Source organism: Periophthalmus magnuspinnatus, chromosome 10 (genome assembly GCF_009829125.3).
Source record: "Periophthalmus magnuspinnatus isolate fPerMag1 chromosome 10, fPerMag1.2.pri, whole genome shotgun sequence".
Taxonomy (NCBI): Eukaryota; Metazoa; Chordata; class Actinopteri; order Gobiiformes; family Gobiidae; genus Periophthalmus; species Periophthalmus magnuspinnatus.
The window spans coordinates 6,235,106-6,261,429 of NC_047135.1; the positions used below are offsets into that span (position 1 = coordinate 6,235,106).

A 26,324-nucleotide genomic window follows, 5' to 3' on the forward strand; every position below is an offset into this window, starting at 1 on the left:
ACTGCTCCGTACTTACTTCCTTTTCCAATTTCATTTTCTTAATCGGTGATATGCACAGGATTTGGCAGCGTTGCATCGTCATTTTGGTACAAATGAAAACGATGATCTGCAGCTATCCATCTGAAGTGCCGATTCTTTGGTGTGATATTTACAGTGACATCAGCTCCCATTGCAGTTTTGTAACGCAGAATTCAGCGGACTAGTTTCTTTTATTAAGTCATTTTAGACGAATATTGTGATTTAAAATGTGCAAATTTTAACATAGTGATCTACGGGTGTCATAGACTTTCACTATAGAGCAGACACAAGCGTAACATGATGATTTTAAAAGAAGTTTTCACAACTTTCAGAGACCAGGACAGAGTTTGGCCATCACACCAACGATAACAATCAACGATAACAATCATGCTAACTGCCCACTTCCACTTACTGTGACAATAAAACGCTTTATATTTAGGTGCAGACAGTTCACAGCTGACTTATTGAGTCAAGAGCACAAGAGCTGCTTATAAAATACATCTGTACTAGACAAAGTTTGATCAAATATATGCAAAAAAGTCAAGTACAGGCCTTTTAACAATACAGGAGTTGAACCATATGTGTAAGTTTTATATAAAAATTGTGGAAAGTTTATTGACAAAATAGAAAAAATTCCTCATTATTTTTCCTCGAATGAGCCAGTTGTTTCACCCTTATTAATTATCAGCTAATTAGACAAAACAATCTTGCGCTGACAGGAAACAACTCTGCCAAGTTGTTGCTGTTTTGTAAGTTGATGAAAATGTCACCTCAAAAGTATGTATGGTCTTATTTAATTAAATTCTCCACAATGCTGTGTTTAATGAAAGTGCACCAACATAAAATGCAAAAAGGCTTAAGTTAACTTTGATAATTAATATGTTGTTTTCCTTGCTTTGCAGTTCAGTTCATTTAAAGGATCTCTGTGTTGCCAGTGCTTCTACATTTACAATCTCTATTACAACCTGCATGTACACAGAGTATACAAGTTTGCGTATTCTCAGTGTATGAACAACATATATGCAGAAGGAGTGGCACTGATTCATGATTGGCTGCAGGTGTTAGAGTTTAGGTTATGAGTATTCAGACCAAAGAGAGTCATTTTAGGTTTTAACCAGCTGGATTTAGACATGGAAACTGGCAATCCCTCATCATGTCCGATTATGTCCAATGTTTTTGGAATTAAGAATAAATCAGCAATACTAATTGTTATCAGTAACAGCAGTATTTGAATTTGTATCTGATGCATAGACTGTATATATAAATGGACATAGCTAACCTGCTAGCCGCGGTGTTCCAAATAGGAAGTAATCATGGCCGCGCTTCCAGCTCCATCGACTCTGGCTCTAGTGCATTTTACATTGAAAAATTGCTACCCGTCTCTCTGTAACTGCTGGAGTGAGCCTCAATGTTCATATTGACTCACTCTACATGATCCTGGGGTTTGTATTTTGCTATTGTGTCGGTAAATCAAGATATGAACATTAATAACAGACAAATCAGGCACCTTGTTTCCTCGAGGTTGCTTCCGCTAACGTTAACAACAGGTTTGATTGGCAGTGTTGCTAAGCGCCTGCTCTGTGTTAAACCAGTGGTGCAGGAGAGAAGAGGCATTACCTTCCTCAGCCTCTCTCTGGATTGGCTCTTTGGTTGCTATGATACTCGTGGTCGAAATTCCAAATATAGAACTCAGCTCCAAATTTGCTGCTATAACCAGTAGCTTCGATGAACTTCATTTGACTGGAGCTGAACACTGTGGGTGACATCGCACTCTCTTTAAACAGTCTGTGATCTGAGGAGACAAAACCGCACATGCGCTTTCTTAAAGTTTTGTATTAAGTTGGGTATTTTCATGATTTAAATATACTTATATAGCCTATGCCAATAATAATGTATTCTAGAGTCAAAATCTGCATCAGATGCGTGCTACTGTGGAGGTGTATGGTAGCATAGTGCATGGATTGATTTTCCTGACTCTATTTGCAGGCTTTGATTCTCTGTTTCCTCTCATATGCCTCTTTCTATGTAAACTTTCACTGTCAATTAAATGGTAAAAAATGTCCCACAAATCTCAACAGAGCAGTCTTTATAAAAAGTTAGTTTCTTGCTCAGGTATTCATATTATAGGAAAAGTATGTCATTTGTGAAGTCGACTCAGAGTGAAGGGAGCGGCTCTGGGATTCAGCGCGTTATCTTCTGTTCTACACACTTGTGCGCTCGGCTGAGTTTCATCAAGCACCATCGATGTAGGAGATGTGAGCTTGAAGATGTGAGCAGACTGTCCCGCTCCTCTCCATCTTCTCTAATCTGATGCCACTTTAGAAAATGTGTGCCATATGGAAGCCCAAATGCACTCTGGGAGCGATTTACCTGATTAAGTGATGGTTAAAAGGAGATAGATAGGCTGTGGACGAGCTGAGGGTTGATTGGCTGAAAATGTGCACCTGGCCTTATCAGATGTTAATCTTGATTCATGTTAATTACTCACTGTTCCATGCATTTGGACTTGAATGCAGAGCAGGTAGGGTTTAGTCAGTAGTGAGGCAGTGGTGGATAGAAGTACTTTTTTAGAATCATATTTGACCTTTAGTTGAATAACTCTGAGAACACTCACTTTACTCAAGTTTTTCATATCTTTTTTTCCAAGTTGTTAGTGTTTTCTGAAATAGCTGAAGTGTATCAAGCATTTAGGGACTTATTCAATTAACTTCTCAACTATCCTACGTTTAATGAAGTAGCAACATAGTGATGAAATCTGAAATCAAAATGGTTTAAGTCTGGAGATAAATGATTCATAGTATATATTTGCAGACCAGTTCATTTAAGTTTAGTTCTGGGTATTTTCATCATTTAAATGTATGCCAAATGTGTGTCAGTTGGTAGCAGTGTGGGTAGTTGTAGAAGGTTAAGTGTAGTTGAAGTAGAATCAGTAGAATAATGATACTAGCGTTATTGTTTTTGAAAAATGATTATAATATTACAAGAGATGACAGCAGTACACGCTACTAAAATTATACTGTTCAAGAAGCAATTATTTCAACTGACAATTTGAAGTTCTCTGTCTGCTCCTACAGTTCTCTCTTGATATTATGTGAATTTCAACACTTCAATTCATACAGTGCCAAGTTTTGAGCAAATGTGTGAATAATTTTGTTGAGTACATTTTAAACGTACGTGTTTCTCCTCTTTTCCAGTGTAAAAGCCAGGAAAGGAAGCTCAGGACACAAGCACAGAGCAGAAGCAGGTGCTCATGGGAAATGTAGGCTTTGCTCGACTCAGCAGTCAACCCCTGTCTGTGGATCTGACGGACACACCTACTCCTCCAAGGTAAGCCTATCATTTTGACTTTTGTCATTTTGACAAGTTCAAATTCTGCAGAGTGTAATTAATGCATCTTTTGTCTTCTTGTCACATCTGAAATGTTCGCATTGATTACAGTTGTACTCGCGTGTTGATTGAAGCAACACCAAGTCAGCTGTCACATTCCTCCCACACAAACTGCACTGTGTATGACTGAAAACGCTTCATAATTACTGTTATTGAATCTGACAAAATAATAGCAAAGTTGCCATGTGAAACTGGAAGAAATATCATACTCATTAGTTTGGATTTTTGATTAGATGTCTGGAAAATGCAAACTGAGGAAACAAACTTTGAAGTTGCACCTGGAGCTGGGCTGTATCTTATCACTGCTGATACCTCATGAGATATGGGTACGCTTATCATGATTTTTGACGTACGATATATTGGTGAAGAAAATATATATGATAAACAATAATAATCAATGCCATTATTCCTTTGATACAATCACCCTAAAGCAGGATTTCCCCCAAAAAACAATTCTATATATACAGTGTCTTTAATAAACATGAGCTGCAACATATTTATGCAACACTTAATGAATCATACAAGTTATTTATTCAGGTCTTAACTGCTCAAATCTTCAGAAAAGTACAAAAACCCCACTTGTACAAAGAAAAAGTCACCACAATAACTATTGTTCCATGTATTATGTGCTGAACGATAAATCGATATAGTAATTATCGTGACAGACCTAATTGCACATGCACTACAGCTGATTGACTCTCAGTTGCGAGGGAAGGCAAATCCAAATCCTGGCTAATTGCTACAGCTAAAGCCTAAAGCGACTTAAACATGTAGAGTGGAGGCTCTGCAGAGGCTAAAAACTCTAGTAATGAAAGAGATAAGGTGTGAGCAGTGGAAGGAGAAGTTAAGCAGCTGTATGTAAGCCAGTCACAATAAATAATATATCGACTTATCATTCAGTACATAATACACTGTACTAATGGGGAATGTTTTGTTATTTTCCTGTACTTTGATGAGATTTGAGCTGTAGAAGATTGAATTATGAACTTCTATCTTCATTATATGTACTAACTGTGTATTCTGTATATTTATTTATTTATTTTTAACTATATTGTACATTTAGAATACTTTTTGGGGAATCTGCTTTATGATTTGGTTTCAATATTATCATTTATCATCTATATTTACTACAGCAATATATCGCAGTTCCATATTTATTATTGTGAGCTTTATGTATATCACTTATTAAATCATTATAGCAAAGTTTCTTTATTTTCCAGAAGAATTGTCTCAAAACTTTCCAGAAGTCTTCAAGTCTTTCCCATAGTCAGACCATGGGTTGGGCGAAAACAAAAAAAATGTGTCATGATTTTTTCCTCTCATTTTAAGAGATCACAAGTACTGTAATAGATTCCCTTTTTTTTTTCATCTTAAATTTAAAAAAAGATTTCAATCTTATTCGTTATCATAATTCAAGTCTCTGGCTCCAAACCACATACTTTTACTGGCAGAGGATTGGCAGTAGACCTTTCTATGACAAAAAAAATCAAGCATATTGTATTATATCGTCTATTAGAAATGACAAAATCTCAAACTTGATTAAAGTTGGAGTAATTGTTTGGCCAGTTGGTCCAAATTATACATGTAGCTTTATGTACTGTATATACACCTCATATATTTGAGGTCAGACATCTGCTCCTCTCGAGTCAGACACTTCACTTCTAATGACAGGCCGTCTGTCTGTGAGCTGTGCCCTCTGAGCCAGACCTGAGGGTAGCAGTAACATCATAAAAGAATAAAGATGACATTTGAGAGGAAGGCCGCCCCTCCCCTCTCTTTCTGTAGTCATTTGGAGGAGGTTGAGTCGGCTGCTGAAGTGATGGCTCCCTGTGGTCCAACTCTGGGTCTGCTACTCAGTAACGCTCTGGTGTCACACTTATTCATGTTTTATCACGACATTACATGGTTCCCTCCTCTGCACTACACACACACGCGCACACACATACACGGACACACAATATATCCTATTAAAGGACACCAGAGAGTTTTCAGACCACTAAGTAAAGCCCATTACTCCTTTTCTCATCTGTTACAACTGCTTCTCTGTTTTTACTCCTCAAAGTCAGTGGTAGGTGTTGTGACCAAATGTATTTTTAAATTATTGTTTTTGGGACTTTTATTTCCTACAAAAAAATGTATACAACTCAAGTTCAAGTTCTGAACTTTATGTCAAGGTTTTCTGGTACCTGATAGTCTGCATGGACATTTTGCTTTGCCTGGAAGTCTTTCATAGTATGGCATTAAATTAATCTATCTCCATGGAGAGAAGCAGGTACAGAGAGGAGAACTCGCTCACAGAATGCATTTTCGAAGGCATTTTATTTTTGATTTGTTGGCAAAATATGTTATTTAATCAATGTAGGACAGGATAGATAAGTTTAATGCAATGCAATAACGCCTGTCTCCATGGAGAACCGGAAAAGTTACATAGTGCATCTCTAAGCAAAAATTTCAATATCTATATCTATAGTTTGTTTTGGGGAATGTACTTATGCTAATTACTTGTGCTATCTTTCAGTTCACCTGTAGTCTGACCTTACCATAGGATCTGAACATAAAGATTTGTGTGACTGTGACTGGAGGTTATTCATTTCCTGGTCTGCTCACTCTTTATCAGTTTCTCCAGACAGCTAATTCAAAATGCTCCCAACAGGCCCCAGCGCTGTTCCTTTGTCGACAAATTTCATTGGGCAACATTAGCGGCACTATCAAAGAGGAGACGGGAGGAGGTGATGGATTAGAACTGGAGAAATGAAACCTGTGGGAGCAGAAAGGCAGACTTCTAGGACATCTATTTGTTTGCTCTATCTCTGTAAACGTTTTATGCACAGTCACGGTCCACTGTGACAAAGCCTGTCGTCATCACCTGCAAAAATACAATTTACATAACTCATTCTGCCCTCCATTATTCCTCCAGGAAGCTTTTTGTAATTGGATTTTTTTTTTCATTGCAACAGGTCCAAACATTTTCTTCACCTGCACTTACCTGAAATGAGATTTATACTGTTAAATTGCGCTCTGAAGTAGTCCATCTTGTTGTTCTCATCCCATTAGCTTTGTTGTGTTGTGTATAATAAAAATACACATGGCATCTTCAGCGTTTATACTGCCCCTTTGTGACGGCCTAATGGACACGTCTGTTCATTTAAGATAAATCTTTAAAGCTGTTAAAGCAAATACGTCTTAGCTCCAAAATCTCTATGGAGAGATTGAAGCGATGCCTTATGAAAAGATGCTATTAGTTTGCTTTTAGCGTGGAATTGAATTTGCAGTGCCTTTTACAATGTGTTTTTTGTACTTTATATTGCTCAGAGGGACAGTACTGGAAACTGGAAACTTTTATAGATATAAAGCTCACTGCATTATTCATTCATTCATTGTTGGATAAATACATGTACTTTTTTAGAGCTGATGGAACGTTTAGTTCAGGGGCATACTTGTTGCTAATGCTCGCTGGAGTGACCTCAGTGAAAGAAGGCACCTGATTTGTCTGATATTAATGTTCATATCTTTATTTACGGACAAAATAGCAGAATAAAAATGCCAGGATCATGTAGAGCAGGTTAATATGAACATTTTAAGATCAAAATGACATAGCAAACAGCAGCAGTTGTGGAGAGAGGGGTGACAGTTTTTCAATGTAAAATGAAATTAAGCCAGAGTCAATGGAGCCGGAAGCTTGCCCATGCTCACTTCCTATTCGGAACAAGGGGCTAGCTGTTTAGCTATGTCCATTTGTATATACGGTCTATGCTGTTGACTGAAGGAGTGCACCCAAGTATTATCTACAAAGTTATATTATTTTTTATGGAGATTTCGTAACCCATATTTGTTTGCATTTGTGTCAGAAAAAGGGTTACGTGCTGATTTTATCTCTTGAGAAACAATTTCAGCTGTTTCTTGTTTCAACAATGGTGTGGCCAAAAACAGAACCACACAATTTATTTATTATATATGGTGTCAAAATCTTGTCTTATCTCATTATTGTGGACACAGCCTCGAGTCTCCTCTTGCCTTGTGGGAGTAGTGAGTCATAAAATATCCTGTGTATTTTGTGTACATTCCACAGTGCAAGTTGGAGTTCCAGAACTGTCTTTCGGGGAAGACTATCTCGGTTCGGTGTGATGGCCTGTGTCCTTGTTTGCCGGGTCACGAGCTTCCCAAACCCCAGCAGAAATCGGACAAGACCCAAAGGAGTGAGAAGAGAGAGAAGACAGAGAGAGCCAGTAAGTTGTTGTGTCTCCATATTGACTCTGTATTGTTATTGTTTGCTTGTAATGTTTCACATGGAGATTAAACTTAATCTCCATGGAGACAAGGTCATATCTGTGGAGAGGCGAGCCCACTTGTAAGAATGCATGTTTTTCAGCATATTTTATAAACAATACTATCACTTATTACTAAATAAATTACGATATTTTGTTAAAACCAATACTATCTCCATCTTCATAATGTATATTTTAGTAGGGCAGGTGAGCATGCATGAGAATATGTAATGCTAGTTTATAAATTGTTCTTGGTTTGCAGTGGTCGCTACATTTCCAAAGTGGAACCAAGAAGAAACTGGTGACTGGTAGTGATGAAAAACCTAGCTTGTTTCCACTTTGAAGTAAACTGCTGTTGTTTCCCTCAGCAGTCAGAGAAGATGTCTGAATACACAGTGTAGTTACGGCCGGTTGGTATATGTTTGCCTGGCTCGGGTCCCCATGTGGTCTGAAGTCAATTAAACACTCACACTGCTCCCTTTCCCCATTGGACAGCACAGGTGTGATAGATATTTGCAGATGGGCCGTAGAACAGCAGATGTGTGAGAAGTGATAGAATGAACTATATTCTGAGTTCAGCTGGGAGATACTCAGCCACTCCACACAGACACTTCAACCCTCTTCTCTGTAATCCTTCAAACTCCCAAGATATTCACACTTTTTTCTATTCATTTCCTGTCACTCCACCCTCTCCTTCCACCTCTTTCCCCCTCTCTCCCTCCACCACCATCTCCACCTCTGCACTGACAGATACAGGAGGCTGTGATGGAGCGAGAGCGTGTGTCGTATTGTTTGTCATGAAAATAGGATTTGAGCTGATAGATGGAGAGGTTCAGGAGGAGAAATGCAATCTAAAGAATAGCTGCAGACAAAGGGATGAATTGTTATCATTACAGACTTCCTCTCCACAGATGGGACACCTTCCACAGCCTCTTATCTGTCTGTCTACTGTATGTCTGCTGTATGTTGGCTGCCCACATTACACGATTAACTTTTGAAATGTAATACAGAACAAGTCCAGACGCGATATAAAGATGGCGACATGTCATCGTGGGTGGCATGTGGGAAAAACACTCAGGCTTCCAATAATAACTCTATAGGGAACACAACTACTTACATCTTTGAAGACATTTTCTGACGGAGTAACAGATTCTAGTCAAGTCACAGTTGAGTCTTAATGGATGTGGTTGACATGGTGTTACAACTCAACAAGTTGCTAAAATAGAGCAGCATGTAGTTTGTAGCATGGAGCGTGTAGCATGCAGCATTTTTGGATATGCAGATTTGGGGTGTTGTATTTTTCTTCTTCATGTCTTTGTAGCTGTATTTTGCACAATTTAAAGTTGAACAGGGGGCGGCTGGACTATACACAGATCACATTTCTCTTTGCTTTCTATTGTTTGTTGTACTATTACATGAACTTACGTTACATTATTATCCCTGATCATATTTAGATTTTTTTCATACTAGTCATTTTACTTCAAATTCCATGAGACTAAAATGTTTATTGTTGAAATTACAGATCTATAGCTGGCAATATACCCTGCAGAATCTTGCCTCTAAGGTTCATCTTTATAAAATATATATTTAGTGGAGCCCTGAGCTCTTTGCAGATGCCTTTTCAAGCAAAAGTAATGCAGACATTTGGTTGAGAGGCTTATGCAGCGATATTACTTTATATTTTTCTTGGCTTGTGCTATAATTTAACAAGTCTGCTTCTGCTCTGCTCAACGCGACAGACATGGCCACACAGATCAAATCACTTGTTGAAAGATCTAGAAATTGTTTTTGTAGAACTAAAGCTGAAGTAGACATGAGTAACATAAGCAGGTCGTCATTTGACATTTTGTTCATTGTAAATCGCGGTATTGATTGAATGAAAACAGTAGCGAGCAGGAGTCTTAGTTTTTCATATATTCTCAAATAAGTACAGGGATGTGGGCGAGGGTAGGGGGGCGGTGAACTCAAGCCTTGAATGCAGGACAATACAGGATTACTCAAATATGCATGAATCAATCAAAATATAATTCTGAGAATGCTAATGATGAGGGAAGACCATTATAACAAGGTTAAAAGCTCATTAAAGGTTCATGCAACTTTCCGGGTGAGGGGTTGACTACCACTGGAGATGTAATTATATTCTCTGTAATGTTCCACAGTATGGCATCCAACTTATCTTTCTTACATTTATTTAATTACATGTGTTGCTCGGAAATACTGCATTTTAACATGAGTGGGCCACATTTCTGCAGATCTGACTTGTAACGTGGCCTGGGGATGTCGCTGGCTTGTCTCGATGGAGCAGGATCATTTTAATGCCATACTGTGCCATACAAAGTAGTAACATCCCCTTGGAAAAGAGCAAATCCTTCACCCGAGTTAGATAGTCCACCTTTAGTTGCAGAATATGTCTTGCTTATGTCCACATTGCAGTTTCTTTGTGGACTGCCATGTGCTTTTGAATAGACCTATTTTTACAGCCTGTGAAGCTGCTTGAACCCAGGCATTTGCACAGCTCTGCCTCTCAGGTCTGTGCTAATCACTCAGCGATTACCAGACACTTAAAGGCATCCCCAGGTTCATCAAACACAATTAATACTAAAAGACAGTGTGCGGCTGATTAATAATAGCCTTATCTCTCTCTTCTTTAAGCTTGGCCCATGTGCTAATGAAGTTGGCTTAACAACTCATAATGCATAATTAACTCTCTCCATCTTCACCCTGCAATTTTGACTGTGACTTTGGTTCATGGGAGACTTCTGCTGAGGACACGACCCTTTATTTCAGGTCTTTTTATTGTGTTTTAGAACTGGAAAAGTTTCTAGTGACGTGTCTATTACTGTTCTAATGGAGGGTCCGCCGCCTACTTATATCCATGCAGATGTAATTTCATTGCCTGAGCGGGGTCCCCTCTCCACAGATCTGACACATAATTTGACCTAGTTGTGTTGCCTATGTCAATCCATAGAGATAAAATTAATACCAAAGCAATAACAACTTAAGTCAAGACAAGTAGGCAGCAAACCTCCCGCTAGAAAAATTCCATAGTTCAGCTTTAATTTTTATTTATTTTTTTGTCGCTTTATCCATTTTGGACGTGTCTGGGATCCAGAACACACACTTCTTCAGCCTACTTTACAAAGATGTGAGTCTGGTCAGCTGTGAATCTCCCCGTTGTCCAATTGGCGTGATTAACATGTGGATTAGCCAATCGGGGACACATGTGGTTTGTTCGTATCAGGAAAAATAAAGGAAAAAAATATCACAGGGGCTGAAAAACATTTCAGATTTCCGCACAATCAAACGGTAAAGCATGTCTGAGGTGAGATAAATTGGATTTTATTTGTTTCACATGTGGCACTGAAAAAACACACATCCGATTGCACGATCACGTTTGACCGAGCTTGAGACACAGCAGAGGATGTGAGGACCAGACTGACATCAATCTGTATAAAAAAAAACAACTGAGATATTATTTTGGATTCACCAGGAAAATTTTAGACACCTCTCTTAAATGCTACAAATGAGCATGTCTCCACCATCCAGCACATCAGCTGACACAAGGTTAATTAGCACCAAACGTGTGGCTGCATTGATTACTTTGTTTGGAGAGACCTGCTCAAGCAATATATTCAGTGGTGGGAAACTTGTGTAGCAATAGAAGCGTGTCAACTTTACCTATCACTCACATCATAGGCAAGGTGGTGGAGTATCGTGCCCAATAACACAACGACAACGGCACTAGGCAGCTAATGAACCCTCTCTATCCCGAACAAAAGATGACTTGCATTTCGACTCACTCCAGTTGTCGCTCCTGTTGGCAGTCTGTACTTTGCTTCAAAACATCTATTTCCAGATCTTGGACAGTGTTGACAGTATTATAAAGTTACATTTCTGCCGCTGTCTGCACTGAGCCACGCTTTTGAGTTTCAGATCTTCTTTCATCCATTTTCTCATTGTCCCCGGCACTATAAATCCCTCCACTTTCCTTCTGTCACTTCACTTTTTCAATGCAGCCAACTATCGGTGAAGATTTGTGCATCCCGCAACTGTGATCCGAGTGCCTGCGTTTGTCTCCAGGGCTGATGGGATATCTGTTTAGATCACTGTAAACAGATGGAGGTGGCAGTAGGTGCGAGAGAATACTGTATCAGATGGTGTTCCTATGGTAACAGTCAAAAAATGGCAGAGGAATAGTGTGTAATGTGTATGTGAGGTGTGGACGTTGTTTTTGTTTACAGATAAAGCAGGTCTAACACTTGGAAAATCTATCTATTAACATCCTTTTGAAGAAATTGCTGTTGTGTTCATGGCTTGCCTTGAAAGTGTTTGGAAATAGAATATACTTTGTAGATGAGACAACAGCACTTGGGTCAAATTTCTTTTTGTTTCAATTAACAGAGAATTTAAAGTAAATCAAACACATAAACTAATGGTAGAGATCTAATAAAGTACAACAGAGGTTACCAAACTTTTAATACAACATACTTTTTTTATTATTATTTGATGGATAAAGGTGGCTTGCCCTCTCCGGGTGGGTAGAGAGTCCTTGCCGCAAGTGGAGGAGTTCAGGTATCTCAGGGTCTTGTTCAGGAGTCAAGGAAGGATGGAGCGTAAGCTTGACAGGCAGCGTCTGCAGTGATGCGTTCACTGTATCGGACTGTTGTGGTGAAGAAGGAGTCGAAAGGCAAAGCTCTTGATTTACTGGTCAATCTACCTTCCTACTAGCTTTGGGTATTGAGCGAAAGGACAAGATCATAGATAAAAGCAACATAAATGAGTTTCCTCCGCAAGGTGGCCGGGCACTCCCGTAGATAGAGGGTGAGGAGCTCAGTTACACAGGAGTAGAAGAGCTCCTTCATATTGAGAGGAGCCAGCTGAGATGGTTCGGGCAACTGTTCAGGATGCCAGTTGAACGCCTCCCTGGGGAGATTTTCCGGGTACATCTCACTGGGAGAAGGACCCAAGGAAATCGCAGGACATGCTGGCTCTGTATTTCAGCTGGCCTGAGGCTTGGGATCTCCTGGAAGAGATGGAGGAAGTGCAGGTGGAGAGGGGAGTCTGGGCATCTCTGCTTAGACTTGCTTCCTCAACCCCGTGACCCGGCCCTGGACAAAGCAAAAGAAAACGGATGGATAGATATTATTTGTAACTACTTTGAAGACTGCTTTAAGAAGATTGGCTACCCCACAAGATTGATTTTGTAATTGTTGTTATAAAGCTAATTTGAAATGACTAAATTGACTATTACAAACTTATGGGTAAAAGCATAATACATCTTCTTTCAACTAGCAAAGCAATTTAGGCAACTGTAAATGAACAAGGTTATTCGCTGCTTCAGACACAATAGAGCTCAGACAGTCTATTTATACATGAAAAATAACAGCCTATTTTAATTACTTACAGCTTCAAGATGATGACATAATTGTGTATGGCATTGTGTTTTCACTTGACAGTATGGTGACAAATGTGTTACCTAGGTTGGCATATGAACCATGTATTTAACTTTATATACTTGTACTATTATGTACTTTTTTTTTAAATTTCAATAAATATATAATCATATTTTATACTGATTCACACAATGTATTTTCTACTCTGTGCAAATTTTCTAAGCTGCCCTTATAAATCCAATGTGCTCATGGATATTTGCTTGGCTTTAAAGGCGACCATTTTGTATTTATGGAACTCCATCTTAATCCATGCACCATTTTGATTAAGTATCTATTATATATAGTTTAGTTCTAAGGAGATCAGTCACAATCTGTTTTGAATGTCTGCAATTAGCAAATCGTAAAGGCTGCAGTTCTCTAAGTCACATTATGTCTTCTTCTTAAACAACAAATGATCTTTCTGTTCCTGACAACTGTGTAGCTGAGACCTCCAAAAACATGTTCTGAAAATCCAAGAATTCTTTCATTGTTTTAGTTCATATTTTAGTTTGCTCTCAAACATTATTGACCCTGCACTGAATCTTGTGAATAAATTGCACATCTCATCACAATCTCAGTGCTTCACAGAAGATATAGCAATAAGATATGTTTCCAAAATCGTTCAGTGTTGGTTATAAAACTCAATATACTGTTCAGCTTGTAAAACATCACTTCGCTGTATTTCTGAAACCAGGTCCACTTTGGAAAGCATGACCCATTTTACTATTCATTTAAATTCAAAGTGAAGTGAGTTAACAGCTCAAGGACTGCCCCAGTGGCCTAAAAAGCCCCATCATTGTGCTCATTTAGTCTGAGTGTTAAAGTGCATATGACAGGTTTTTACATTTTTACAATTATTACTTTGTTTGGTGGGATAGTACCTGTGGGAAATATTTTACATGAGTCAAATGGCAGTTTGTTGAAAAATAAAAGTGGAAAAATACAGGAAGTAGAGCAGAGTTCTTAACCTATTATGCAAAATGGACTTTTCAGAGCTTTTAACCATGTTACAGTTGTTTCCCCTTCACATCTATTCTCTCGAAGTTGTATTTGGAATGATTCATGCATGTTTGAACAGCCTTTAATCGCTTATTTTTACATTCTTTATTGATGATATTTGTAGGATTCGGCACTGTTACGTAGCCATTTTGGTACAAATGAAAAATAAATCTTCTACTTTCTAGTGTGATCTGCAGCTGTAGCAGGAGCTGTACATGGCTGTTTGTTGTGATGACGGTTGAGGCAACATAAACTCCCATTGTTTTTTTTTAATGCAGAAGTCAGTGAACTTGTTTTAGATAAATATTGTGATTTAAAATGAGTAAATTATAACAGTGATCCACAGGTGTGATAGATTATAACAGACACAAGCACAACATGTCTATATTTCATCAACAAACACACTTCTGTGCAAAATACAGGAACAATTTTCTCAGAGTTTAAACTAAATTTAACAAGGTAAAGGTGTTGCCATGTATTAGCTTTTTATGGTAACTATTGCGCAAATTAGACATGCTTTGGCCCCTGTTTACAGTGTGGTTGCTAGGTAACAGTTATAGAATACCTGTGTATGGCATATCTGTTGCCCAGGACCAACCAGGAATTAAAATGAATCAATAAACTTCAAATACTAGGCAAGATTTTTAGTAAAAGCTTAAATATAGTTAACTAAGTAGTCTAACCTGCACTTTAAGTTAGTAATACCAGTCTGAGCTTCATTCTCTCCTGTTTGTCTGTCAGCTTACTCTTTTCACAGTAGATAGTGAGTCCATTACTGATTATTATCAGGACTAACCTTAACTCTATCTGCTGACACCACTGTGAGAGGCTGATCACTGGGGGCCAAATCAAACATAGCTGTGTATCTTTTTAATGAATCTGACCTTGTGTTGGGCTCATATCTCCTGTGCGAGTGTCTGTGTGCATTTCCTGATGGCGGCGTTACCTTGTTAAGAGACTTCACCTCCCTCTCTGCTCCGTCCGCCTCTCCATCTGTCCTTCATCTTGATTTGATCCGACGTTGCATCCCTCATGTCTCAAGGTGATCACCACCCACCTCTGCTCTGCATGGAGAGGCAGTCACTCCTCGCCTTTTATATGACAAACTCACTTTATCATGTAGGAATGATAAAGGGGGGCTGGGGAAGGATTTGGGGCCTGCCAGCCTCTGATGCAGACAATAATATATGAGAGTCTAGACAACAGTGTGTAACATGACCTAAAGTGGCCTGCTGGGAGCATCACCTTGTGTAATTGGGAATAGTGGAGATCAGTCACTTCGTAATCAGAGGCGAAATCTCAGAGGATGTTTCAAGCTGGGTCAACACCAAAGAACAGGAACCATGTCTGACGTGCTGTTAATGATTCACAATGGATGTATGACTCATGCTGAGCGTGAGATTCACATTAGGGGCGCAAGATGAATTGCAGTTAAAATCAAAATTGCAATTTGAATGTGCACAATTGGCAAATCACAAAAGCTGCAGTTGGAATATTTTCTGCAGGATTTGTCTTTGCTCAAATAATATGCCCCAAAAAATGTCTGAGCAAAATTCCTTCTAAAACTGCCTAAATTCTCCAGCTATTTTACAATTGCCAATTTCCTGTTTAGAAGGCTCACTATCCAAAAATAGAGGAACCCCTAGTGGATTTTTATTATAGTGTACCTCTACTAAATGAGTGAGATGAGAAGGCTGAATAAGGTTGGCTTTAGCTCAACACATTTTTCAGTGAAAGGCAGTGACGTAAAATGTGCTGTTCCAAATGACTGAGAAAACAATGAAAGGGTTAACTCATGTAGCCTTATTGTCAACTGCAACTTAATGCTTCACCATGTAACTTTTATGGTAGGGTCTGCCACCCGCCACTTTGTAAAATTCCAGACAAAGGAAAGCAACATCTCCATGGAGACAAGCAAGTGGCAGAGCCCCATAGTGCACCTTTAAGACAGCAAGCAATCCTAAATGAATCATTCACTCCTTATGGCGGTTGAGTTTGTTTAAGGATCCTTTCCAAATAAGAGGCAGGTGCAGTAGTAGTTTTCATCTGAAGTCACCTGTCTGCCTTTTGTTGCCAGATTTGAGAGATCTGAGCTTCACAAACGGGAGAGAGGCAGTTTAGAGTGAAGAGGAGGAGGAAGAGGGGGCAGGTATTTCCCAGCGCTGATTCAGAGTTTGATACCTGACCCTCTTCTCTCGTCGATATTTCTCTGTTCTTTGTGTTGGAGCGTCAGTCTGTCTGTCCACTGCCTCCTGATGGGGAAGTTGACTGTTTGTAGGAGAAGTATCAGAAAGTTTGTCACGCTTTACTACCTCTTGTCTATAGGTGTGTATTTCATGCTCCATTAACCCCTTTTGTGCAGATATTGATTGAGCTTGGTACAATTTTGAATGTTTTTTTTAGCAAAAAGAGAGAGTATAGATTCTTATTAGCCACAATACATTTTAGAAAACAAAGAGCAAAGACACTAACCTTGCACAGCAAGATGGATTGTCGAGATATTTGTGAGCTCTTAAACTCATGAGAATCCATCTTTGCATCCGCTGTCAGGTTAATTAAGGGGGAGACTAACTGAAAAAATTGTTGGCTAATGGTAGCTAGCTTGTGACTGTAATGCCATTTGAAAGGGACTTGTTTAACAGCACAAATCAGCTCACCTGTTGTAGTTCCAACTAAGTCAGTTCTTTTTGATCAGACTTTGTTCAAATAAAGCTCGGATTAAAGTTTAACAAGCCCTAGATGGACCAGTGCCCACCATTAGCATAACTACCCCCAGGGAATGTTGATCACATCAGCTGCAAAGTATCAATATGGACTATTTCGTTTGTAAAAACATGCAGAAGGTAAGTGCTGTGTGAATTTGTGGATAAGGAAGATGTCTTTGTTTTTCTCCCAATGAGATGTAACAGAAGTTGGACTTTTCGCTGTTGTGACGCAATGATTAATCTGATTCAAATAGTCATAATGATTATCTTCATTTTCACATCATTTTCCCACATTTGTTTTGTGTAATATTTGTTTGACCAGTCAACTAATAAAAACAATTATAATAATCACTGATGCTGACAAAAAAAATGATAGCTCTTGCTCTACTTGTTTGTACATAGAACAGCAGACATCATATAAAAGAACACCAAGCCCTCCTTCTGTTGTGTTGAGTATTTCCAGTCTGACTTAATAAAATCACTGCAGGAGTGTGTGTGATTTGAGCAGGCTTGTCGTCTGGCACAGCTCTCCTCTGTGAATTAGCCTTTTGCCACAATAGTGTAATCTGCCCCTGGTGCAGCTTTGATGTCAACAGACTATGTGTCCGACATCTTTAAGCTGCTCTGACCCTGCCGCGCCCCGAGTGAGACTGCAAACACAGACATGGCTACGGGGCATCTGGGTTTTTGTGCTGTGTCCCTCTCTACGTGACATGATAACAGATTTATAACATCAAAACAATAAAATGATACACAGAGCTGGACAGTAATTAAATAGTCTATATATACTGCAAATACATATTCAGAACACTAATTATGAGTAACTGTATTCTGGTACATTTACTCTTTCCTTTGGTGATACTTAGAATACAAGTAAAAGTAAAGGAATAAATTGTGGTATTCAAACTCCACGATATTAGTGTGAAATCAGTCTAATTAGTGATAAATAAATGCTTTAAAAATTGTGAAACAAATATAAACCTATTGTAATCCCATGTTGCATTTTTACACTATAGTATAATCTATGTGAAAGTATTCTATGTATTCAGAATGCAGTACTCAAATTGGACCATGTAGCAGAATATATTACACAATACATTTTAATACAGGAAAAAACATCCTTCCCAACACTTAAAAGAGAAGGATGACACAAATTTGAATTATAATGCCTTGAAAGTCAACAAGAAACCAGGGAGACGGGATGAAAAATGAGGAAACAATTATATTTGGTGTCTGTGTGGAGAGCCCTCAATGTAATTTAGCTGAAAGGAGAACTCAGAAAAGCAAGGATATCCAAGTCACAAAGGAACAGACAGGTACAGACGAGCGAGATAAGAGGCTTCTCTAGGAAACACAAGAAAAGAAGAAGAGGTCCTTCAGACAGGCGCTGAGCTAAAAAACCTAAATAGAGAATGAAACAGATACGGCAAAGACAGGTAACATTTTATACAAGCAGTCCCCCAATGGGTAAATCAAAGGACAGGCATTGAACTAGGGAGCTTTTAATTCAGGGGTACATGCTAGCTACAGTTAGTTTAGTCGTTCTATTTACTGAACTCCTACAGTGAGAGGACATAATTCACATCTTACCTTACCTCGTGCCACAGCTCACCCTTATGTAATGGGTGTTTTGCTGTTTTATACTAAGAGCTATTTTTATATTGTAAATGGTTTAATAAGAGTTTTTGTGTCTAAGTAACTTCCTTTGCAGATCAATTAAGTTTGTCTGTCCATACTATAGGCTGTATAAAGAAGGGACTGTCAATCAAAGCTGTTGCTAATGCTAATTTGTCTGTTATTAATGCTCATATCTTGACACAATAGCAAAATAAAAATATCAGATCCATGTAGTTTGTGTTAATACGAACATTTTAAGGCATTTTAATGACGAGCCTCACAGCAGTTGTTACTGAGAGAGGGGCTTATTTCAGTAGAAAATGAACTGGAGCCAGAGTCGATGGAGCACTTCGTATTTGGAACACGGCGGCTAGCAGGTTCGCTATGTCCATTTATACATACAGTCTATGGTCCATACTGTGGATTATTTCTTAGTGGCTATGATTTCTTGATAATCATTTGTCCCACTTTAGTTACTCAACCAACATATTTTTATGTTTTTGTCATTGGTCTAAGTATAATTCCAGTAATTCAGTTGGAAGGTCACAGGATTTCAGGAACAGCAATGGTGAATGTAATCTATTTAATGACTGTGTTAACATTTTCGAAAACAGTTACTTATATAAATATATAGTCATAATCTAATAGTAGGTACCTCTGGATTTGAAATGAAAATGTTTACCACTAAAATAATACCAAATACAACTTCATGTTCTGTAAAGTGATAGGTTTGCTTGACAATTACTCAAATGACATGCAGTATTGTTGAAGTACTTACAAATCAACCAGCCCACACACCCATCAATATATAACCTTTTGGTGGCCTGATCCTTATTTTTCTTGGACTTATTTTGAGATGTGGATTTTTGTTGGTGAGGTGAGGTCAGGTCATGTTAAGCTGTCAGTGTCTCTCAGAGCTGGACCGTGAAGAGGAAAAACACTCAAAAAATGTTACACGTCCAACCCTGTCTATGCCTTAGGATGTGGGATAATGTCACGCACACAGTCGGCCGGATAAATGCTTTTTGTCCCTCACCTCGGGGCCTTTACGACAGGCGCAATAACCGGACAAACCCACACCTCTAACCATGAAATATGAGGAGTACGTATTGACTTTGTGTTAGTATGCTGATAGTGCACAGAGGCGGGACATAGCAGGTGATAAATGATGCCAAGTCAAAGTAGTCTAATAAGAATAGGGGTGGGCGATGCTGATAAAAATTAATATTCAGACAGAATTAATATTTCTTTTGCATTATTCAGACTATATTTTAACAATGTGTCATGAATGTGCAGTTCAAGTCAAGCACAAAACATCAATGGACGGTAAAATTAACCACAAAAAGACAGAAATATCACTCTCTACCCTTGTTTTAGGAGATTACAGCTCATTTCTGTAATTTTTAATCGTTTTTAGACAACAATTTAGGCAATACACTAATTCTAATTTTGCATATCTCCAAAACAACACTAGGCTCTGTGCACAGAAGCACGCTAGCTAGCCTACTGTGTCTCAAAGATAACATAACTTTTATTAAAATCTGAAAACTTAAAATAAACAACCTATTAAAATTCAAATTAATTAAAATAGACTACCCAATTATATTTATATGTAGAATACTTCAGTTTTTGGAGTTGTTTGTATATTTATTATGCCTCAGAATTAGCATTAGCGACACAAACATCTCTCTTTCTAAACGCAGAAGTGTCCTCTGGTGAAGTATGGTGTTATAGTACTGTCTTAGTGTCATATTACTGTCTTGTTTACATTTATAATACCAATAAGGTACAGAGTTATCAGATGCTACCCTCGTGGGTATCATCTGATAGCGACTACACCGTATTTATTCTGATATCTGTTGCATATGTCTCGCACTTTAATAACTTGTAGTTTGCACTATGTATTGAAAATTTTGCACACTTGTGCATTGTCTTTTGTATTGCACTTTTTATATGTGAATTTTTTTGGGTTTTTTTTATGTTTGTGACACCAAGGACTACAGATGGAAATTAGCATTTTGCTAAATCTGATGCAGCCATCTTTTTAATGTATCTGCACACTGTCCTTCAAATAAATAAATAAATAAAATAAAAGTATTCATTATATTTGTGTCATTTTTAACATTTGTCATCAGCTCTCTGTCCACTGCCTTATCTTTACATATTTATTCATTTTCGGCAAAAACCTCATCGAGATACAACTAAACAGGAAGTAGTGACGCTAACAGTGAGGTTGCCAGGTGCTGTTGTGCAATATGATCAATTGTTCTGTATCTCCCACTTCAAATAAGGAGATGATGACTTCCTGCAACCAAGCGTTGAAACTCCTGACTCCAGTCTCCTGTTGACTTCTAGTTATTTATTAATCATCCTGTGTGATGTATCTGGTGACAGCGTAGTGTGATGTAGCAGAGACAGTTTCCCCACACCAGGGTGCACTTTGTCGCATGTGTCAGAGTACAAGTACAGTAAACTTCAGATGACTCACAACTTATCCCACTGCTCAAATTCACTATTTTCAAAGCTAGTCTTGAGAAATTTGTGATACATATAATAATAACACATCTGTATGATGTTTTCAGTAACGTATCCAGATATTTAAAGGTCCTATATTACACAGAATTGACTCTTGTGAGTTTTAATGCATATTATAATGTTGTTACCTTGTCAAAAATATGCCTGGAGTTATGTTTTGTTTCATTCACATATGTCAGAATAACCCTTTAATATTGGTCTGTCTACATCATCAAAGCTCAAAATGCTCTGTTCCACCTCGTGATGTCATGTGGTGTTAGTTTTCAAGTTAACAGTTGCCTTTTCCCTATTGTTCAGTAGAGATTGGCAATTCCAGGGCTGAAATTCTCCAAATGATTCTAGTGAAGATGTATTAAAACACAGTGTATGGAGTTTAAAAACACCAGATGACATCACAAGGTGGAACAGAGTGTTTTCTGGTTGAGAGAAGAACTCAGCCTAAATATGAAGGATGTGTTACGTGTGAATGGAACAAAACACAACTCCAGGTATGTTTGTGATGAGGAAACAACATTATAAAATAGATCAGAATATAGTGAAATATTAGCTCTTTAAAGTTCTGTTGGGGTCCTGGGACTCCACAGTACGCTATGTAATTTGCCTATACAACATATCAGTAGGGCTGCCTGTACCAAATATGTTTATTCTTTGTATGAAGCTATAGAATGTTACGTAACTGGTGAAAAAAACTATGCCAGATTAATTATGTTAGTCATATGCTTCTTTCTATTTTCCCACAGCTAATCATCTACCACCAACTGTTCTTCGATTGTATTTGTATAGCCCAATGTCACATGGGATTTCATCTTTTTGAATTTGTCACATGGATATATTTTATTTACACAAGTGTTGGATTTCTTAGTAAACACTCGACTGGCTCACTCAACTCGTCAGTGCTGAGTTTGTCACTAGTGTTGATAGAATCTGAGCCCCACTGAATGTTTAATACAGTCTACAGCACACAGTGGGAAACAGTGAGAATCTGTCACTTGTTTACATTCCACTTCTCTATTGACTACAGCCTTAAGGATTGGTCTAGTCACTCTTGACAACAGCTTACAAAATGCATTATTATCTTCATCACAGTGGCACAGGGATTATAGCTCTGGTCACAACAACAAGGTCTTAGGTTCAAATCCCGGATCAGACGGAGCTTTTCTCTCTGAAGTTTGTGTTCTCTTTGGGTATTGTAGTTCTCTACACGTCCAAAAACATGTAGTGGGCGAATGCATTGACAAAATAAGATCTTTTTTTAAACCAATCCATACAGGCTGAGAAAGAAAATCTTAAAGATGCACTATGTTTCTTTTCTGCAGGATCATTGGCATTAAACTATCTATCTTGCATTTATTTAATTACAGGTGCTTTTATTGCTCAAATACATTTTTACTGTCCACCAATCTGCCCTCTAGCTTTGTCTGATGGTTGCCTGCTTGTTTCCGTAGAGATAGAAAAGCCATGTGGAGCATTCCAGGCAAAGCAGTGTCTCCGTAGGGACAAGCAGGTGGCAGATCTTCCATCAAAAGTTGCATAGTACAATTTAAAGGGCCCATATTACACCATTTTTTTATCTATGTTACATTGTTGTTTCCTCATCACAAACATACCTGGAGTGGTAATTTGATGACATCACTAGGTGGAACAGAGTTTTGGAGATGTAGACAGCTCAAACATCTCCGAATGAACAAGACACAACTCCAGGTATATTTTTTAATGAGGTAACAACATTATAACGTGGCTTAAAGCTCACAAGAGTCACTTTTGTGTAATATAGGCCCTTTAATTGCGAAAAGGATGGAATTTCAACTCACGTATCATGAGGTTACAGAGACTTTAATAAAACACAATTATACTGAATCCACGTTTCTGCGGGTCATAAAGGTTAGAGATAAAAATGGTGTTAGCAATTATTTCTACATATTATACAGTACTATGTGTAGATGTATAACAGCTATCTTACTTTTTACCAGATGTTGCAAAGAGTCCGCAGCAGCAGGTTGTCAGAGCGTTATACGAAGCAGAAACGCAGGCTTTTGTCCTCGAGGCACATTATCAAACTTGCAACAGAAGCCGAACAGTGGAGGAGCTGTCAGTCACATGCACAGGGAGAGAGAGTCACTATTGACAGGAGGGTCGAAGGCTGAGGGCTGCGAAAAGTGCACACAGCTTTTGTCAGGCGTTGGAGAATAGAGGGAATGATTGTTAATTTAAGGGTTAAGAATTTATTTTAAAGAATGATGCCAAGAACAGGCCCTTAGTTCTGAGTTGTTGTTAAAACAGACATCTCGAGTGCAGAATGATTTATGAAGGTCATTAATGTGCCCATCCTTGCACAATGTAAAAGTCATTAGACGGAATGTATGTCAAGTGGTTTCTATAGTAACACTACAAAGAAAGAGAAGTACATTTTTCTGTGAGTAAGTTAAAAAGCAAATGGTAAACTTTGATTCTGAAGCTGGAGAAATTGTGTAATAATAATAGTTGAGAACTTGGTTTGTTTTTGAGTGTTTTAGCAATTGCATATCGAGGTAATCTATCATTCAACCAGGAGGGGTCCATAGTAACAAAGATTTCAACTGTGGTTATCAGGATCATTGTTTTTTGTTATGATTTTATATTTTTATTCATATAGCCTGAGGTACACATGTGACTAAGTAATGAGTTGGTTTGCCATGGTGACATGAGTAGTTTCTGGTTGTCTAATCACCAGAAGGCCACTCTCTAAACAGTTTTTCTAAGATAAAAACACCAGCTGTTTATTCAGTGAAATAAATATTTAAAACGTATGTATTATGTATTTTTGCTGTTGTCTTTTAAGCTGCACCTTGCTTGACAACATCTCATAATTTTGCCTTTACAGTTGTGCAAGAAAGCAGACTCTAAACTGATAAGCAGTATATAGCCTTGTGATGATAGCCATATACTATAATGTGTTTCCTTGTGTTATCTTGTTTAGCCTGCACAGACGCAGAGCTGCACAGTCTGGCGGCGCGCCTCAAGGACTGGTTTGGGGTTCTGCACCAGGATGCCAACAGAGACCTCAAATCCTCTGACAGTGTGGACTCTGCCAACGGACGTGAGTTTATCCTTTCTCCAGTGTGTGTGTTATCCTTATTCTCACAGATTACACCCCACCTCCTGCTCTGAAAACTTCAGATTGGGTTTAAATCACAAAGGTTTTGGGGAAAATGGCTTCCTTTGTTAAACTTCTACTTAAATAATAATGTGAGAAATTTGGGAAGATGAAAAAAACTAAAAGATTTATTATTGGACTCTGTGTGGACTTTATTCAGCCTAAATGTGACTAAACCGCTAAACCGCGCTTCTTTGTGATGGCACTTCCAGTTAAGTGGGAATCCCATTAATTTCAATGGGAAAAATTTCATCCCTAAAATATGATCGATTGATCATCGGTTGATTTATGTCAAATGTTCTATGTTCATGTGCAACAAGTCAACAATACACCAATTATTCTGGAGGCTATAAACGTCTTTGTAATCCGTAAGGAACTTATTTGCAGCCCTATGCAAATAATACAACCTGAATGACAATGGCGGTGCCCACGGCAAATCCCGGAATAAGGTGAATAGGCATTTTATATTATCACCTTCTGTTCTGTCATGACTATCGTGCCTCTAAGCAACCATCGAATGATTCAGTCATGTCACGTCACATTCCATTCCAAGTTTGTGTTTGAGAAACAGGAGCAGATTTTAGTCATTCGATAACCGAAGCTCTTGTGGACACACAAACTCAGAAGCAGAATGTTTCACGCTGATAAGCACTTTTAGGTGGAGGCCAACATAAAACTTAGCCTAAATCTATTCTTCAAAAAGGGAAAAAGAAATCATTATAGAAGATTCAACGTTGTGAGTAATGACTATTATGCACCTAAGCTGTCTCCTGAGACTGTTGAATGCTGTGGTGCTGCAGTCTAGCTCCTCAGTCACCAACACCAAAGCCTAAGGCAGTGGCGGTCCGTTCTTCCATCTGCCCTACTGGAGCAAAATGAGCAGCTACAAGGGCTGAGGACCGCTTTTGGTTTGAGATGCCCAATGATCACTCAGACAAGGAGTTCTTCTTCAGACCTACAAACAAATCCACTTCCCTGACTGTGAACCAACAGTTTGTGGACAATGGGCCCAGAGAGGAGCTGCAAACTCTTCAAAAGAATGAGGAGTGTTTTTTGGGTGAGATGCCGGAGATGCTGGAGGACAAACCAGAAGTGGAAATCCTCTTTGGAGAAGTGGACTGGTTGGTCTTTATATCTCTCCTATCAACATGAATAAGGCCCCAACAAAACTCAAGTGAGAGGATACAGTCAATCTAAGAAAATCCAAGCGTATATCAAAAAAGGCAAGAAGACAGATTTGTGTAGAGCTGTCATATGACCTACTTGAAACGGACATCTGCTTAGGAGTTGAGAAGTCACTCATCAACAAATCCTCAGTGGGAAACACAAGTAATGGTGAGACCTCAACTGATGTCAACAGAGAGGGTCCAGTTTCTGAAGATCAGTAATCAGTGACACACCAGTCTACACTGAACTCTGAGCATAAAGGGCTAAGTGGACCTTCAAGTAGAGAATTGAGTTGGTTGGAGTTGCCATTCGATACACCTGAAGTTGATATCTACTTTGAGGAAGTTGACAGATTCGTCATAAAACCTTTATTGAACAAATCTACATTAAGTAATACAGATAAGACTCCCACAAAATTCAAGAAAGAGGGGAGGACCAAACACAAAAAACAAAACATAGAGCAACAAAATCCAGAAACCTTGTTGGTTTGAAGTTGCCCTATGATGCACCAGAAGTGAAAATCCTGTTTGGAGGTCTGGACTGGTCAGGCATTAACTAATCAACATGCAACACAAATGATGATGAGATCCTTTAAAAATTCAGGAGAGAGGGGCCAGTTCCTGAAGATCGCTCAGTTTATGACCAAAACAATGTTCATGTATCTTCAGTGAATGACATCAACTCTGAACCTTGAGCTGATAAGAGGAGCTTCAGCAAGTGCAAAGAGAAAACCAAAGTGTGGACTGACCAAAGCAGGAGACCACTTCTGGCTTGAAATGCTCAACGATGAATCAGATGAGGAGATCTACTAGGACTAAAAAGGTCAACAAATCCTCAACAAGCAACATAAATATCTGCAAGATCCCAATAGAAGACAGGAGAGAGGGTTTGATTGCTAAAAATGTCCAAGTCCAAGAGACCAAATATGTCCCGGTACCTGCAATAGCTCAGAAAACAACACTGGACACTGACCCAAAGAAGACAAGTGGAGCTTCAGCCAGCGGCAATGGTTTCAAAAGTAAAAATGTTGAAATGCGGAGGAAGAATCCGATGATGAAATCTACTT

At 38.6% G+C, this 26,324-nt stretch overlaps 1 protein-coding gene across 2 annotated transcripts in view; it reads left to right on the forward strand.

Annotated features, from left to right (window-relative positions):
- The window catches only part of spock1 (SPARC (osteonectin), cwcv and kazal like domains proteoglycan 1), a 120,833-nt gene that overhangs the window by 85,371 nt on the left and 9,138 nt on the right, over positions 1-26,324 (forward strand). For both annotated transcript variants that reach the window (XM_055224702.1, XM_055224703.1), the window contains exons 6-8: positions 3,213-3,345; positions 7,475-7,631; positions 23,915-24,034. In XM_055224702.1, coding sequence (XP_055080677.1) covers positions 3,213-3,345; positions 7,475-7,631; positions 23,915-24,034 — 410 coding nt within the window. The remainder of the gene's footprint in view (positions 1-3,212; positions 3,346-7,474; positions 7,632-23,914; positions 24,035-26,324) is intronic.